General features: G+C 34.4%; 2 protein-coding genes across 2 annotated transcripts; both read left to right on the plus strand.

Moving 5' to 3' along the window:
- Positions 1–7: 7 nt before the first annotated feature.
- Positions 8–7850, plus strand: LOC105447485 (A-agglutinin anchorage subunit-like). Its single transcript, XM_030973262.1, has 7 exons — positions 8–158; positions 2279–2368; positions 2950–3039; positions 4384–4479; positions 5554–5649; positions 7323–7478; positions 7846–7850. Exons 3-7 carry the CDS (start codon positions 3000–3002, stop codon positions 7848–7850), a joined length of 393 nt encoding a protein of 130 aa, XP_030829122.1. The 5' UTR covers positions 8–158; positions 2279–2368; positions 2950–2999.
- A 229-nt stretch (positions 7851–8079) lies between these two features.
- On the plus strand, positions 8080–14942 carry LOC115918192. The gene is made up of 5 exons (XM_030973398.1): positions 8080–8171; positions 9145–9355; positions 9914–9998; positions 13499–13811; positions 14183–14942. The coding sequence occupies exons 1-5, from the start codon at positions 8100–8102 to the stop codon at positions 14537–14539; spliced, it is 1038 nt and encodes a 345-aa protein (XP_030829258.1). The 5' UTR covers positions 8080–8099; the 3' UTR covers positions 14540–14942.
- The last annotated feature ends 3041 nt before the right edge of the window (positions 14943–17983 follow it).

Raw genomic sequence — 17983 nt, forward strand, 5'->3', positions numbered from 1 at the left:
CTTTGTGTTTAAAATACATTTCTATTTCTTCTTACTTTTATCAGAGACGGATGAATGTGCTTCTAACCCGTGTGTTAACAACGGTACATGTGTAGATCTCTTAAATGACTATAATTGTACCTGTGTACCTGGATATGAAGACAGGAACTGCCAGAACGGTAAGTCGTTTCCATAATATATACGTCGTGTATTACTATTGAACATATTAAGCAACGCGATAAACATCTCTTCCTTTCGTAGTACAGTACCAGAATGTTCATGATTGATCTTTTATTTATTTATTGGCTCCATCAGTAGTTAAATACTGTTTTCCGTGGAGGCCCTACAACAAAAATACAACATTTGCAAACATATCGATGTAAACAATACAAATCGAGACAAAATAAATTTAGGTACAACATTTTCGAACAAAGGAAAGGAAACAAAAAACAACATAATGGACCAGTTCATTTATTAAAGATAAAGACCAGTTATGGTCATGCGGTTGCATTGTGAAAGAAACGTTGTGGAATCGATCAGAAAAGGTTGATTATCTAGCATATAAGTATTGGTGTGTACTGCAAGGTTCTGGAATCATCAAAATGATAAGAAATTTGGCCCAGTCTTTGTAAAGTTACAAGCACTGTACACAGAAAGATGTATATGGGAGTACGCACACGTGCGTTTATCTCTCACACACCAATAGATTAATCTGCGCGTTCTAATGTTATGTACATATTGGGATTTTTTAATCTTTTGTAAAATATAGACCGGAGTTTGATTTTCCAAAACAGAATAAATCATTTTGCATTTGAAATAATTTCACCTATTTTTAATGCTAACCCACTTGAGTAATTTCTTCAGTCGGTACTTGTGTGAACTATATTGCTGTACAAGTTGACAAGTTGAAGAATTTAGTAAGGTGCTTGTAAATAACCGGCGTAGCTATTTTTCTCAGTAGACCACTAATCCTATGAAGGCCAGATGATTTATTGGTTTGCAATCTTTGCAACTCATTGAGGACAAAACCATCACCTATTTCATCAAAAATAAATCCGGTAGGGAGTGATTAAAAGTATCTACCAGCATCACCTTGATCACTCTGGGAATCATTTTTACTTACACCAAAAGGGACACCAAAAGAGACAAAATGATTGTTTAACTCGTTTACAATAACAGATTTATCAGCTTCAACGACTCCTTTGATCTTCCGACCATGTATATCATTTACATATTAATGCATTAAAAGATTTTAGGAGTTTCCAAAGTTTCCGGGGGTTTGTCTCATTTTCTCGAACACCAGTTTCATAATACTTCTTTTTCAAGGTAGTTCGCAAATTGTTAAGGTGATTTCGAATCCCTCTGTATGAAACAATAAGGTTAGGGGCGCAGCCCCGAAACAAATAGTACCTTTGGAGTCACCGAGTGCCTCGGAAAGAAGGCAGGGGGTATTTGTTTTATATCCTGCATCAACAATTAATTGCAAATATAATGTTTTAAACATTTTAACAATTTTTTCCTGAATTTAACGAACTTTATCAATTTTTGTTTTCAATTCCCTACTTTTTCAGGGCAACCTTAAAATGATTGAAATATTTCTGGTCATGTGAAGAGCTCTCAACAAATCAAAAACCAATATATTTTTGATTTAGGATATAATATTGATTATTATAGGTTTTCTTTCCGTTTTTCACTCAGTTTCAAACCGTTTTTATTCAATCTCATCCCGAAACTTCCCTTTTATAAAACAGTCAATTTCGTCTTTGGTCATTCATTTTGGAACTTTGTCCAATTTTTAAAAATCTTTTACGTCCAATTTTGTCAAAGTAAAATCAAGTTGGTCATTCACAGCAGCTCTCTTGCAAAATTTCGTCCCTTTTTAATCGATTTCATCAAAGCGTCATTCAAGTTCGTCACTTGTTTGTTTGTTATAGTTATTACGCTTTGTCGTTTCATTTCTTCCTGAAACTTGCTGTATGTATATACGTTTGCATTATTTTTGAACAGCGTAGGTCTAATAATATACATTTTCAATACCATTAGCGTCGACAATTCCCCCTTTTTTTTTAAATACATGTAACTGAGTTTCACATTCTTAATTTTGGCTATGCATTGATTGTTTAAGTTTTTATCAGGTTGAATATACGATGAGCAACAATGTATTGTGTAATGAAAAAAACACAAAATCATTTAATATTTTGACTTGTTGTGTGTCTCCATTTTCATAAAAATAAATACAAAATTATGACTACCAAAATATCATAATAATCCTGATATTATCTATGTTCTTCTCACACAGTGACCGTATCATCTACCGGTACTCCAGCTTCTAACACTCCAACGGCATCGGTTTCTTCACCATCATCAACCCCCTCATCGACAGAACCTGGTAAAAGATTATTGATTATTCCTGATATACAATTAACTCAATTGGCATAATGGTGAAGATGATGATAATGATAATAATAATAATGATGATGATGTTAATGATGATAATAATAATAATAATAATGATATTCATGAAACGACTACTATATACTACTACTACTACTACTAATACTACTAATAATGATAACAATATTTAGATAGCGATCAATTTAACATGATAATGATAATGATGATCATGACCTTTACCTAATTGCTATGAAAGCATGTATGCTGCATATAAGTAAGCTACCAACAGACCGACGGCTTTAAGTCATCTCTGAGGGAACTAGTAAAGAGGATCACTGCATTACCTTGGTTTCGAACCCGGGACCCTCTGTTTACGAGATCACTTCTCTACTACTGAGCCATTGCACCTTTTCCTTTTTACACCATATTTTTGTGTCATTTTGTAAATGATTTTCAAAATCATTTCATATTTTTATCTGTTGTGTGTGTCCAATTTAATAAAAAACGAAAAACCAGAATCTATGAATGGTGAAATATCATAATAATCCTGATATTATCTATGTTCTTCTCACACAGTGACCGTACCATCTACCGGTACTCCAGCTTCTAACACTCCAACGGGATTGATGTCTTCACCATCATCAACCCCCTCATCGACAGAACCTGGTAAAAGATTATTGATCAATCCTGATATCCACGGAGCCATCGTTCCTTAAGCTTTTGAACCCTATTTTTGTATTAATGTGTAAATAAAGTAAGATATTGAAAATAATTTAATATTTTAGTTCAACTTCAAGTTCAAGTTCAAGTTCAAGTTCGAGCTTTATTTCCATTTTACGAAGTATACAAAAGTAATTATACAAGTGTACATGTTTGTTTTTTCTTTGCTAAACAAAAAAAAAATTATATTATTGTTAATCAAGTTACAAGGAATTATAGGATAATTTTTAGTGTGTCTCCGTTTTCATGAAAAGAAATATGAAATTATGACTGTTGAAATATCATATTAATCCTGAGATTATCTTTGTTCTTCTCACATAGTGACCTTATTATCTACCGCTACTTCAGCTTCCAACCCTCCAACGGCATCGATGTCTTCACCATCATCAACCCCCTCACCGACAGGACCTGGTAAAAGAAGATTGATTATTCCTGATATACAATTAAATCAATTTGGTATAATGATGATGATGATGATGGTGATGATAATGATTGTGATAATAATGATAATAATAATGATAATATTATTAATATTATTAATACTAATTATGATGATAATAATAATAATGATGATCGTGTTACTACTACTAAAATAATGATAAATAAGACATGATAATAATAATAATCATAACGATAATGATACCAAAATGATAATACTAGTGATGATATACATTAATCATTATAATAATCATGATGAAATTCATTAAACAAGTGATAATACTAAAGAAGATCTTTATTGTTCTGCCTGACTGCTATGAATGCATGTATGTTGCATGTAAGTAAGCAACCAAGTGACTGACGGCTATAAGTCCTCTCCGATGGACGCAGTAACGGGAATTAATACCTTACCAAAGGACATGAGCGTATTGAATTAGATTCGAACCTTGGACCTCGGGTATACGAGACACCCGCTCTACCACGGAGTCATTGTTCCTTAAGCTTTTGAACCCAATTTTTGTATAATTGTGTAAATAAAGTAAGATATTGACAATAATTTAATATTTTTTGTTCAAATTCAAGATCAAGTACAAGTTCAAGTTCGAGCTTTATTTCCATTTTACAAAGTAAATTACAATTTTCTTTTACAAAGTATACACAAGTAATTATGCAAGTGTACATGTTTTTTTATCTTTGCTAAACAAAAAAATATATTTATATAATTCTTAATCAAGTTACAAGGAATTAAAGGATAATCTTTAGTGTATGTTCGTTTTCATAAAAAGAAATACGAAATTATGAATTCTGAAACATCATATTAATCCTGAGATTGTCTTTGTTCTTCTCACGCAGTGACCGTACCATCTACCGGTACTTCAGCTTCTAACCCTCAAACAGAATCGATGTCTACATCATCATTATCCTCAACCCCCTCACCGACAGGATCTGGTAAAAGATTATTGATCAATCCTACAATTAATTCAATTTGGTATGAAATTGATGATGATGATGATGATAATAATGATAATAATGAAAATGTTGATGATATTAATAATAATATTAATACTAATGATGATGGTAATAATACTAATGATGATCATGTAACTACTACTATAATACTTTTAATACTACTACTTTTACTAATGTTACTACTAATTCTAATGATGATATTAAAATAATGATAAACAAGACATGATAATGATAATAATAATTAAAATAATAATAACAACAACAACAATAATAATAACAATAATCATGATAATCATAACGATAATGATACCAAAATGATAATGCTAGTGATGATATACATTAATCATAATAATAATCATGATGAAATTCATAAAAAAGTGATAATACTCATCATGGTGTTGATTGTTCTACCTGATTGCTATGAATGCATGTATGCTGCATGTAAGTAAGCTGTGACTGACGGCTATAAGTCCTCTCCGTTGGACGCGGTAATGGGAATCGATACCTTACCAAAGGACATGAGTGTATTGACTTAGATTCGAACCCGGGACCTCTGGTATACGAGACAACCGCTCTACTACGGAGCCATCGTTAATTTATTAATAATAATAATAATAATAATAATAATAATAATATTTAATTTTTATATAGCACTTAATACAAATGTCTCTAAGCGCTTTACAAATATACTATTACCCCGGTTATTGGATTCAGTGCTTTTGAACCCTATTTTTGTATAATTGTGTAAACAAAGTAAGATAAAATAATTTAATAATTTAGTTCAAGGTTTAAGTTAAAGTTCGAGCTTTATTTCCATTTTACTAAGTAAATTACAAAAAAACATTTTACAAAGTATACAAAAGTAATTATACAAGTGTACATGTTTTCTTTTCTTTGCTAAACAAAAACAAATATTTATATCATTCTTAATCAAGTTACAAGGAATTATAGGATAATCTTTAGTGTATGTCCGTTTTCAAAAAAAGAAAGACGAAATTATGAATTCTGAAACATCATATTAATCCTGAGATTGTCTTTGCTCTTCTCACGCAGTGACCGTACCATCTACCGGTACTTCAGCTTCTAACCCTCAAACAGAATCGATGTCTACATCATCATTATCCTCAACCCCCTCACCGACAGGATCTGGTAAAAGATTATTGATCAATCCTGATATATACAATTAATTCAATCGGTATGCTAATGATGATGATGATGATAATGATGATAGTGATAACAACAGTATACAAATGATGCACAGGTTTGAGTGCGTCGGTAGGGATTGTGTGAACAAGGTACCTTTGAATGGTTTTAGACCAAATTCAAAGGTACCGCGTACACACAACTCCACCGACCCACAAATTAAACCTGTGCATCATCTGTTTTATAAGATGGGGCCCCAAAAATTGTCAGAAATACAAAATTTTGTTAATTTACAGATTTACCGCATGCATGGCAAAATCATGCGTCTGGTAATTACCGGACGCATGATCATGAAATTAAAAAAAAAAAAAAAAAAAATTGTCAGTGCACATTAAACTGTGAACAGATTATAATTATCAAAAAACACGAAAAACAAATAATTATCATCAACAAAATCATTTAAAAAAAAAAAATTATTAGAACAAAATTGTTAAAAAAAAGAGAAAACAAAAAGAGAATTATTAAACAAACAGAGGATATCGATGGTATCGATCGCCGATATCGCGTGCATCCAGTAAAAATATTTTTTTTTTTTCTCTTTACCTCTTCAGAGGGACTTTATTGTTCCATTTCAAAATACATATATATTATTTACAAAACATGTAAAATGAAACATGAATTATATACAAGATCAACATAATATCTTAAAATTATCATTTTAACATTTCTAATACTTTCTTAACTTCCTCAATATCGAAGTATTTTATATTTTCTTTGTATTTCAAATAACATTTTAATGATGAAATAAAATTATTTATTAACCTCTTTGGATTGGTTGGTACTTCTCCAAAGTTCCGCTTTACGTAGTCTTTGTATATAACCAGTTGAGCATAATTTATCCAAAAAATAAGTAAAGTAAATTTTCTGTTATGTATTTTATATCCAATCAATAACATTTTCATATCAATTTCAATTTCTATTTTAAAAATGAAATATATAATTCTTGAGATAATTTTCCAGAAAACTCTTAATTTCTTGCAACGAAATATAAAATGTTCGATAGTTTCTTTTTCACGACAAATTTCACATTCGTTAGACTGTACGATTTTCCATATAAAGAGATTGTCTTTAGATGGCAATATTCTATGAATTAATTAAAAATTATATTGTTTGATCTTATTGTCTCTTATGTTATTAAATTTGAACTGAAATACATCTTTCCAAACAGATGTTTCTAGTAGGCCTAAAATATTTGGCCAAAAATGGAAACCAATTTTTTCTTTTTTCTTTTCTAGCATTGAAATATAATAACTTTTCGCCGTAGTAAATTCAACGTTTATAACATCTAAAGTTGTCTCAATGTAAAAATAATTACATGGTAATTGACCAATCAAATTGCAGGGATTCTTCTACCCATCTTATAATACGAATAATGATATCCAATATACACAAACCTTTGTGAAGTGCTTTACACATTGTGATTTTTAGCTAGAGATTCATCTGTAGGTCTACTATTTTGAAGATCCTTAACAATCACGATACGCGATCATTCTTTATAATCATCTTTTTCTAATTATTTATTTTTTTTCCTAATTTATTTTCCACCTGTGGCATCGAACTGCCTGGTCTGCACGAATGACTTTAACATAATTTACTGCTTAACATTCATAATCCTTTAGCGATAGAATGTACAGTGCCAATGGATGTAGCTGACTCGACCTGTGATAAACCAGGGACAAACTGTAGCTTCAAATGCAGTGAAACCGGTGACAGTGTTCGTACGGTCACGTGTAACGCTACAGGATCATGGAAAAAGGGACTCCCTAACTGTGGAAGTAAGAATTTCAAGTTCAAAGTTATCTCTTTTATTCAATTCATTTATTTTCTACTTGTGGGATGGAACACTCTGGATATCAACGCCGTTTATATGGGGTCCCCATTTTTTTGCAATTCAAATATATTTAAGGAAACAACCTATACAACAGCTTTGGCAACTCTCGTGGAAATAAAAATACGTCCTAACCAAGGGACTATGTACTTGACGGTTAATGCCTTGTGGTTTAAGCCTGGGAGCTTTTTGTTAGGGGACTCCTTCTCTGTAAGATTACCACGTACTCATCGATATAATTATCTCACTCTTTTAAATAACATAATCTGTCAAATAAATTTAAGAAGGAAAATTTTTGAATTTTTTAAATGCAGAATGAAAATGATATGGGCATAATAATTGCTTAAATACCCGATGTAAATCAGTTATTTGTTATTTACGGTAGTTTTCAAAAATAAACGAACAGGAATTAATTTCTATTTGGGCTCAAGTTATATGGCTATGACTCATCAATACGAATTGACCCTACATAATTGTGAAGCAGGGGTATGTCTATTGTGAAATTGAATATTAAAATTACGTTTATCCCAAATTTTGAACAGGTGTAGTCTCAAATGCCACGGTAATCATGGACGATCGAAGAAAAAGACGCGAGACTTTGCCCTTGGACAATCAAGATGTTATAACAGTCCAGGAAACGGTAAGATACTCATGGTACACCAAAGCCTCCTCAGTTGCAATTATCTAAGAAAGTTCATGTCCGAGACATACCGACAGCCCACGAGACCGATTGCACACGAGACCGACATCACACGAGACTTAAAGCCCACGAGACGTACAACCCACGAGACCGACATCACACGAGACTTACATCACACGAGACTTACAGCCCACGAGACCTACAGCCCACGATCGAGACCTACATCACACGAGACTTACAGCCCACGAGACTTACAGCCCACGAGACCTACAGCCCACGAGACTTACAGTCCACGAGACTTACAGCCCACGAGACTTACAGCCCACGAGACTTACAGCCCACGAGACCTACATCACACGAGACTTACAGTCCACGAGACTTACAGCCCACGAGACTTACAGCCCACGAGACTTACAGCCCACGAGACCTACATCACCCGAGACCGACATCACACGAGACTTACAGCCCAAGAGACTTACAGCCCACGAGACTTACAGCCCACGAGACTTACAGCCCACGAGACCTACATCACACGAGACTTACAGTCCACGAGACCTACAGCCCACGAGACTTACAGCCCACGAGACTTACAGCCCACGAGACCTACATCACCCGAGACCGACATCACACGAGACTTACAGCCCAAGAGACTTACAGCCCACGAGACTTACAGCCCACGAGACCGACATCACACGAAATCGACATCACACGAAATCGACAATGTCAGTTATAAAGTGAATTCTCCAAGAAGTTGTCTGTTTCGTGGGCTGTAGGGTTTAGACGGCCTTCTGACTATTTTGTAGAAGGAGCACTAGACCGAAATTTTGCTTACGGAAATCGCTTTGGTAAACTTCCTAGAAGACAATGCATGTTCATAACTCAACATAATTTTTATAACATAATTTAATACGGTGTAATACATTGTACACGTCTTCTCTCTTTCTTTTCCCTTCAAACGCGTGAACTGTACCAGTTTGAATCGGCAATACTCGGGATTAATACAACATATTTTGTTGACGTGACAACCATCAACGCTCAGAGTTTATCAAACGGCGAGATGCAAATGAACTTACTCATAGGCGTTATGTACAAGTCAGATGTAACTGTCGAAAGTTTGATAAAACAGATCTTAAAAGCTCTTCGAGAAGTGGATGAATTTAGCGTTGTTTCAGTTGATGTAACAGGTAGGTAGCATAAACTTACATTATTTTGTATTTCTAAGTCTGTGTATAATGCTCTTTCTAGCAACACTTTGCTTTTCATTTTTCCTGTGAGAATGCTGCATGCTCTTTCCTGTTTGGATGAATAATAATTACCATCAATAATTCTGGTTATCCTACCATTAAAGAGTAAGATCTACAATAAAAATTCAGACCCTGGTACAACAAAAGATATTCAGTTAATCAACCTAGTATATCTATATTCTTATAATTCCCTTTTTCCCTTTCATTTAATACAAAAAACGATAATGCCGTGAATGGCAAGATATTTTCAAAGGGGGACAGCTTGAAGACAATCCCCACATCCCTTTTTTCAGAATATCCGTACACAAATTGCTAAAGTGTACGTACGTCGAAAACCGCAACATTTCATTTTGATTTCGTTTCCACACGATTCATTCAAACTGAATATCAGATTAATCAATAAAAACGCACTGATATGTCAGTTGTTTCACAATTATTATATGCGGTGTATAGGCCTACCATACATATAACACATATAAACATGTCAATCCCTCACAGATCTGGAGGCACTCTGTTCCCCTATGCCCTGCAAGAACAACGGCGAGTGCAGGGTTGACTATAACACCTTTGATTTCACTTGCGTGTAAGTCTTTTTATTTATGTGTTTCTCAAATATGATTAAATTTAGACCCAGGAAACACATACCGTTATCGGGAAGTATTTAAAAAAAGGAACATTTAGTAAACTTCCATTGCCACGAGTGCCTAATAACAAAAAAGTTGTAGCAGTGCATAATTACGCATAACCCACTTCTGGTCTTGATCGGTTACATGACAGCCTTTTTATCACCTATAAGGAGTAATTTGATACTCCAAGTCCTGAAATAAAGTTAAAGATTTTGTTAAACGTACCTATTTAGACAAAGAAGGTGGCGCATAAAGAATTAACGTCCAAGGAACGTTCTATGTTCCTGGAGGTATAACGACATCTGTCCCATATTGATTTTCCTCAATTTTAACCCACATTGCGATAGAAATAACTATAGAAATATATTGACTTCTGCTCTGCGCCAAGCAAAGAAAGACTATTATCAATTTCAATTCCAGTCTACGTGTAATAATGTTAAAGGTACATGGAAAGTTATTCGAAATGTCTTGAAAACCAATCCTAAACTACAGAGTATTACAAAACTCACCTGGAAGGATGGTCTTATTGAAGACAAGAAACTTATGTGTGAAGCATTTAATGAATATTTTTCTAACATTGGTGCTACTCTGTCTAGCTCCATACCTGATATACAGGAAACCTATGGAAATTATTTAACCAGTCCAAATGAAAAGTCTTTATTTTTTGTTCCTGTAGTGAATTCTGAGGTTATAGATGTTGTAAGTGGCTTGAAAAGGAAGAAGAGCCCTGGATATGATGGTATAACTAATGATTTGATAAAAGAAGTAATTTAATTTGTAGTCGTACCTCTCACTCACATTTATAACTTGTCTTTAATGCATGGAATTGTTCCTAAAAAAATGAAAATAGCTAAAGTTGTGCCTATATATAAAAAAGGGAACCCTGTAGAAACTGGTAATTATAGACCAATTTCTCTACTTACTGTCTTCTCCAAGATTTTGGAAAAGCTTGTATATATTAGATTGATAAAGTTTTTGAAGTCGTGTCAAGTTTTCTCAAATTCTCAGTTTGGTTTTCGCGAGAAACACACAACTTCTCATGCTGTTTTATGTCTTTTAGACAAAATATCTTCGGCACTTGATAAACACCTCCATACGGTTGGTATATTTTTGGATTATTCCAAAGCTTTTGATACGGTGAACCATAATATTTTGTTGCACAAGCTCTCTTATTATGGGGTAAGAGGACCTGCACTCGAATGGTTTAGAAGTTATCTTAGTAACAGACAGCAATTTGTGCAGCTCGGCGAAATTTGTTCAGATATGTTACCCGTCACGTGTGGAGTACCTCAAGGTTCCCTTTTGGGTCCCCTGCTTTTTATTTTATATGTAAATGATTTTCCAAAATCCTCAGAGACGTTTTCTTTTTTGCTATTTGCAGACGATACAAGTGTATTCTGTTCTCATAGAAACTTAAATACTCTTTTAGAAACTGTAAATAGAGAGCTTTGTGTTTTGACTAAATGGATTCATGCAAATAAACTGTCACTAAACTTATTAAAAACTAAACATATGTTATTCAGTAATAGTGAAACAGTAATGCCTGGTAACGTAGTCGTTGATCAGGTAAATATTGAAAAGGTCTCATTTATTAAATTTTTAGGTCTCCACATTGATGATAAATTGACTTGGAAGATGCATACTACTCATTTAAGTAAAGTGCTCTCTAGAAATGTTGGTATGATCAACAAATTGAAGTTTGTATTCCCAAGAAAAGTACTTAGCATGTTGTACTGTTCCTTAATTTTGCCATACTTAAATTATGGTGTGCTAGCCTGGGGTGCCTCAGCCAAATCCTACTTAAATAAAATTCTGCTCATTCAAAAGAGAGCAGTGAGAATTATTTCGGCAGCTGATTGGCGTGCTCACACTGACAAGCTATTTTACGAAAATAAAATGCTGAAGGTAAAAGATATATATTTTCTATATCTGGGTTATCTTATGTATCAGTTGGAGAAGGGTGAAGCTCCCATGTCAATAGTATCTATTTTTGTAAAGAATAACCAAATACACAAATACTCTACTAGGCAGGCTGCCTTATACCATGTATCATCAGCTAGAACTCAGCTTAGGATTAATACACTTGCACATACTGGACCAAAGTATTGGAACTCTTTAGACTGTTCTATTAGGCAGTCTGTAAGCTCTTCTGTCTTCAAACGTAAGCTGAAATTTCATCTACTGTACACCTACAGTGAATAGATCTGATTTTTTATTAGTATTCAATATAGGTAACTGGAATAGCATTGTCCCCCCCCCGTGTTGTACATTATCCTCCTTCCCCTATTTCTTTACTTTTCCATTATCTTTATTCTGTTTTCTTTTTTAGTCTACCATATTTTGTAAATTAGTGGTAGATCTGATATTTATTTATAGTCTGTATAGGTAACTAGATTAGTATTAGTCCCCCTCCCCCTGTAATATAACCTACTTCTTTAAAAAAAATGTTGTTTCTGTAAAGGTGATCTGTGTTTTAACAAGCTGTGCTTTTTTAACAGACCACCTCTTTTTCCACATTTGTTAAAGTCTTTATAACTGTTTCATTGTTAATGTTTTTATGCTAGTTTACGATGAACTTGTAACTACTGTTACTGAATGAAATGTTTTTTTATGCAAGTGGAAAGAAATAAACAAATCTTGAATCTTGAATCTTGAACATGTCGCCGTCACTAGTATTTCAATTTTTAATTCTGCCATGATTGTATTAAGGAATAATTGTATTTTGTCCAAAATAATGACAACAATTATTCATATTTTCGGACATCCAATTAATATCGATATTCAAAGACAAATTAAATAAAGGCATGTTTGAGCTCAGAAATGTTTCGAGGGATTGTAATATTCATTAAAGTCATAAATACTTTATCAAATGGAATATGTATAAACAAAACTAGATTAATTTGAAATCAAGTAAGAATGGTTAATAAATATACTCTTTTTGTTAAATGGAGTTTTCGAATGGATCGACAATGTAATAAATATACTTTATACTTACTTTAAATGGATATATTGTAAAAACGCATTGATATAGTTGTTTTAAATCTGTTATGCCGATTGTGAGCAGGCAAGTAGCCAGAGTTTGATGTTTAGGGGGCACATACATGTAATCGATCGAGGTAAAAAAAGGCGTCTAAAAAAGTTCAACCGATCTTGGAAATTTTGTTCCCCCCCTCGTGGCTACGTGCCTGATTGTGAGTGCGATAAAATTTGCTTGTATTTTGTTAATCATTTAACCATACAAATTACAAGCTGGTTGTTTAACAGTATATAAGCATTCTTTCTTCTATATTACATCAGAGTGCTTTTAAATTGCGTTTATGCTACTGTGTAAATATGATTTGAATGCTTTGCCAAACGTGAACAAATGACTAGAAGAAAGTAGATAATAGTTTTTTTACTCTAAAATTTGAAATAATGCGGTGTAAAACTTAATCTTGCGAATGATCTTCATTTTCAGCTGCGCCAGTGGATACTCCGGGCCTCAATGCTCTAACTCTTCTAACGTCGTACTCCTTGCTATCCTAGTCCCTATCACGATTCTCATCCTCCTCTTCATCATCTTCTTCGTCGTCCTCGTCGTTTACTATCGTGTTCGTCTCCACAAACTGGAAGGGTATAAAAAGAGACCATTTCATTACGACATGAACGCTCGTCGATATGAAGATGGCATGCAGCAGCTGTACTTCATAGAAGATAGGAGACACCAACATCACGACACAGAGACCTTCAAGAACAGCGCTATGGGCCTTCGATTCAGTAAAGAAATCAATGTAAGTACTCATTCCTAAACTAGCAAATCAGAAACGGTTCAGTTATCATATATCATACTAACCTCTGTAGTGCTAGTTTTGTATTTTCTGTACATTATTAATATTCATGTTAGTTAGCTTTGGGAGTTGCAAGTGCCTTGTTCTATTTTGAGATGGATAATGCGATATCACATGTGGACAAAACACGTTGTCAAAGGATTAATAGGAACCGAGCAAGGATCGAACCCAGGATATCTCAAATGACAATCCAGAGGCTTTGTCAATATACCTCAGTGAATTCACTTCTATCGATTTTCCAAAACTAGAACAGAATTTGAAGTTATCTTGCAATTTTAGACTTCTACTACTGATTTGTACACTTCAATTTACAGGCTCGTATGCAAGAGAGATCTCAACAGATGGAATTACAAGGGCATCACCCATCAGCATCTCAACATGATCCAACAGGTAGGCATCGAAGTCGAACGGACCCGATACAGAGTGGACGAAGCCTTCACGACCGACCAGTGACAGGCGACCAAGGATTCCAGGGACATCGCCCAAACGGTATGCGCAGTCGGGGCAATCCTTCCCTGAGTCACGAGACGGGCAACGGCAGCGTAGTCTACAACGAGGCGGCCAGAAGGAGTGTGAATGATAGGAACATGGTTTTTGTAGGCAGATCCAGAAACGGGAGTATGCCGTCTGATGTGCACGTAGCTAACGGTTTTAACGACACACGTCTTTAAAACAGGGTTCTGTACAAGCCCATCAAATCAATATCCCTACCCAAATTATATCACAGGAGAGACCTTTCGGATTGATTGCAAAATTCCTAAATCCGGCTGTAACTTTCTTGGATAGTTGTATGATTTTTATTCATGTACTTAGGAATGCGCTGAACAATACTGGAAACCTTTCATTTTTAATTGAGGTTTTGTACTAAGAAATGATATTTATACCCGCCTTTTAATTAAACCTAGATATTCGCAATTGTTTCCTTTTTTAAAGATTATGTTCATCATATATACATATATATTTTCAAAACTAGTTTTTATTTCGTTATGCAGATATTATAATCAATATAGTACTGGGTGTTTACTAAGTTGTTCAAATGTATTTTATTTGTACACAGAATATGTTTGTAACATGTATTTGTATTTTCTTTTGTTTACATTAAAGGTACTATGTCCCTTTTGCAGCCAACCTCAAATTCTGTAGAACTTTGCAGGAATTATGAATATGTCATGTATGTCCTATTTGTGAAATTTAAACGTTAGCAGTGCCCTAATATTTAAATTATGCAAGGAAACCCGTTTACTTGGTAGACTTCACTGTCAGACACCATTGAGTGACTGACTGGCTTTTTTTCTTCTTTGGTAATAACATACACTGATAAAGTGAGCTGTTAAGGGTACATGAGCATTTGTCTACCTCAATAACCCACTTCTTGTGATGGCCAAAATTAAACTAATTGAATCTTTGCGCAGCATGAAACGTATGACCATTCGGTACATTGGTCTGAAAAGCAAGACTATTACTTATTGGCTCTATAGCTCCTAAGTCGATTTGACAACTAATAGTCGTTATTTTCCCACTTGAAGACATTTTCGAGCCCTACCTTTTTTAGGGAAGTTCTAAATTAGTATTATCTTTCAAATGCCATTGGAATTTAACCTTTTCATTTTGTTTGGCCTGCAAATGGGACATAGTACCTTGAAGCGATCTTAGTATAATGGATGTTTATGCTCTTCCTACTCTGTTACTGTACTGTTACTTGATACCAATGTGGCTATCTCTTGATTTAGTCTGTTTTACTTCAGTTTTGTGTAAATCCATATTTATGGTGAATGTGTATATTTATTTTAGCATAAAAATGAATAACAAAACGAACACTACAATAGTGTGCTCTGGAACACGTCAAGACTTACATCAAAATCAAATTAAAGCGTTGATAACATTACAATAAAAAGAACTGACATATAAATCATATCGTCAAGTAGTGGAAAGACAGATGGGGGCAAGGGCTAACCGGTTGATACACGTTTCCTTCAAAATCAAGACAAGTGAATAAAAACCGACCTTTTCCACGTAATCCATCATCAAAATTTGACTTGAAAGATTGTGCGAGGAGGCAGAAGAAATGCTTTCAGGTTCGAGCAAGTGCCTCATCAAGGTAATTTCATTATATGCGTCACATCAGACAGGTGAAGAAAAATTCCCTTTTAGGCTAAGGAGTGCCATTTGTCTGCCGCCCCGGAATTCGGTAACCTTTCAATCTGAAATGTTATTTAATCTATACAAAGAAAGACTTACAATCGATACTTGATATACGTTTTGTATCAGGTTCTGATTTACAACGTAATTCATTGTTCCTTCGTATTCGTGGTAGGATAAGTAAATTGTATGACTTAGGATTAGAAGAACAAAAATGCATAGTAAACATTTGAGTTGTAATATTAACATATATTCAGGTGTTTTGTATTTCTTCTACATATACATGTTTTTACACAGGCACTTTTTCATCCATGAATAAATTAAATAGAAATATGATAAACTGTATAAGCAACGAAGCTTTAAAATTACCATACAAGTGTTACATTTGGTTGATATGTCAATGGACAAATACATTATAGTGAGGCAATGGTGCATAGTTACATAAGCTAATGTAAGCTAACATAAAGTCTGGTAGTCAAATGGTATCCTATCAGAATTACGTATTGTTTTTATCACGGCCTCAGTTTTTCTTGTCTAGGCAAAATAAGAAGAACATGTGATATCGGACTACGAAGTTTTCGATGTACCAAGCTGGATTAATTATATAAACATAATACATATTTTCGTATGCACCAATAAAAAATCGAGAAAATTTATTAAAGTTTGATGTCTACCTTTCAGTTTCAAGTGAAATCCATCGTGCTCTTTTATTTTTATGAACACAACATGGTGCACTATGGCCTTCCAAGAGTCGACAATATGAATGTTGAAATTATATTCCATACGTTCTAACAACATAAATTACTCAAATTCAATTTGTCTTCGTAACTTGGGACTATATAATGATCATTGTTCATGAAATATCCGCTAATATCTTTGAATATGTTCGAAATGGTCAGCAAATGTCCTTTCTTAAAGGTAAAGACCAGTTATGGTCATGCGATTGCATTGTGAAAGAAACGTTGTGGAATCGATCAGAAAAGGTTGATCATCTAGCATCTAGCATCTGCAAGGTCCTGGAATCACCAAAATGATAAGATATTTGGCCCATTCTTCGTAAAGTTACAAGCACTATACACAGAAAGATGTATATGGGACTACCCTATATCTCTCACAAACCATGAGAGAAACAAATTTACCAAATATATGAATTAGTAGGCGGTTTCCCGGCAATTTTTTTATCATCATGTATTAGTCAAAACATATTCTTTCACATGATTGGTAATGAGAGCTTCCACTTCATTTTTGAAATTGGGGCGTTTCCAATACTGGTCTTTACCTTTAATCTCCAAACGGTAAAATATCGTCATACAGTTTCTCACTCTCTTCGTCTACCTTTGTAGTTGGTAGCGGGAGTACGTTCTTTGCTCTTCGAAGCATAGCAGGAGTTCTTGATCTAGTTCTTTCCTTTTGTTTTTGTTTTGGGGGATATAATACACCCGTTGACATATCTCGGATTGGACGAAACAGCTTGAAGTAGCTGAGTTTTCATGCTATGATCAGCTGTTGGATCGGGTGACAGCGGTGGGATGTCCGATTCGCTTAACCTAGGAGGTATCATAGGACTTGGTGTTTGTCGTAGTTCGTCGCTAGACGTCGCGGCTGTCGCATTGAAGAAAATGCTCGAATTGCAGTCGTATAGCCATTAGAATCCACCTGACTTATAATTTTTTTAGGACGAGATGACACGAATTTGTTCTCTGTGGCATATGAGTTACGAAGTATGTCACTCATACCCCGGGGAGGTATTGAGGTAGCGTTACTAATAGGTTTCACCACCGGTGACGCCCTTGGTCTTACCGAAGGAGCAACTCCCATTGACGGTTTTCTTGCTAAGGCGATAGTAGCCGGTGCGGTAGAACACCCACTACCAGGAGTCCTTTCTGGGAATGAGGATTCCGTCCAAGGTAATTGTGTTCCTGCAATCAAAGCTGTGTAAGTACCATCTTGGCATTATCAGCATACGGATAATCATA

This window comes from Strongylocentrotus purpuratus, unplaced genomic scaffold (genome assembly GCF_000002235.5).
Source record: "Strongylocentrotus purpuratus isolate Spur 01 unplaced genomic scaffold, Spur_5.0 spur5_scaffold_6, whole genome shotgun sequence".
NCBI lineage: Eukaryota > Metazoa > Echinodermata > Echinoidea > Camarodonta > Strongylocentrotidae > Strongylocentrotus > Strongylocentrotus purpuratus.

Coding starts and splice junctions, on each gene's coding strand:
- LOC105447485 (XM_030973262.1), top strand. CDS start 3,000: ATGTCTTCACCATCATCAACCCCCTCATCGACAGAACCTG. Junction 3,040..4,383: donor CCCCTCATCGACAGAACCTG/GTAAAAGATTAT, acceptor CTTCTCACGCAG/TGACCGTACCATCTACCGGT. Junction 5,650..7,322: donor CCCCTCACCGACAGGATCTG/GTAAAAGATTAT, acceptor ATAATCCTTTAG/CGATAGAATGTACAGTGCCA.
- LOC115918192 (XM_030973398.1), top strand. CDS start 8,100: ATGGACGATCGAAGAAAAAGACGCGAGACTTTGCCCTTGGACAATCAA. Junction 9,999..13,498: donor ACCTTTGATTTCACTTGCGT/GTAAGTCTTTTT, acceptor CTTCATTTTCAG/CTGCGCCAGTGGATACTCCG. Junction 13,812..14,182: donor GATTCAGTAAAGAAATCAAT/GTAAGTACTCAT, acceptor TTCAATTTACAG/GCTCGTATGCAAGAGAGATC.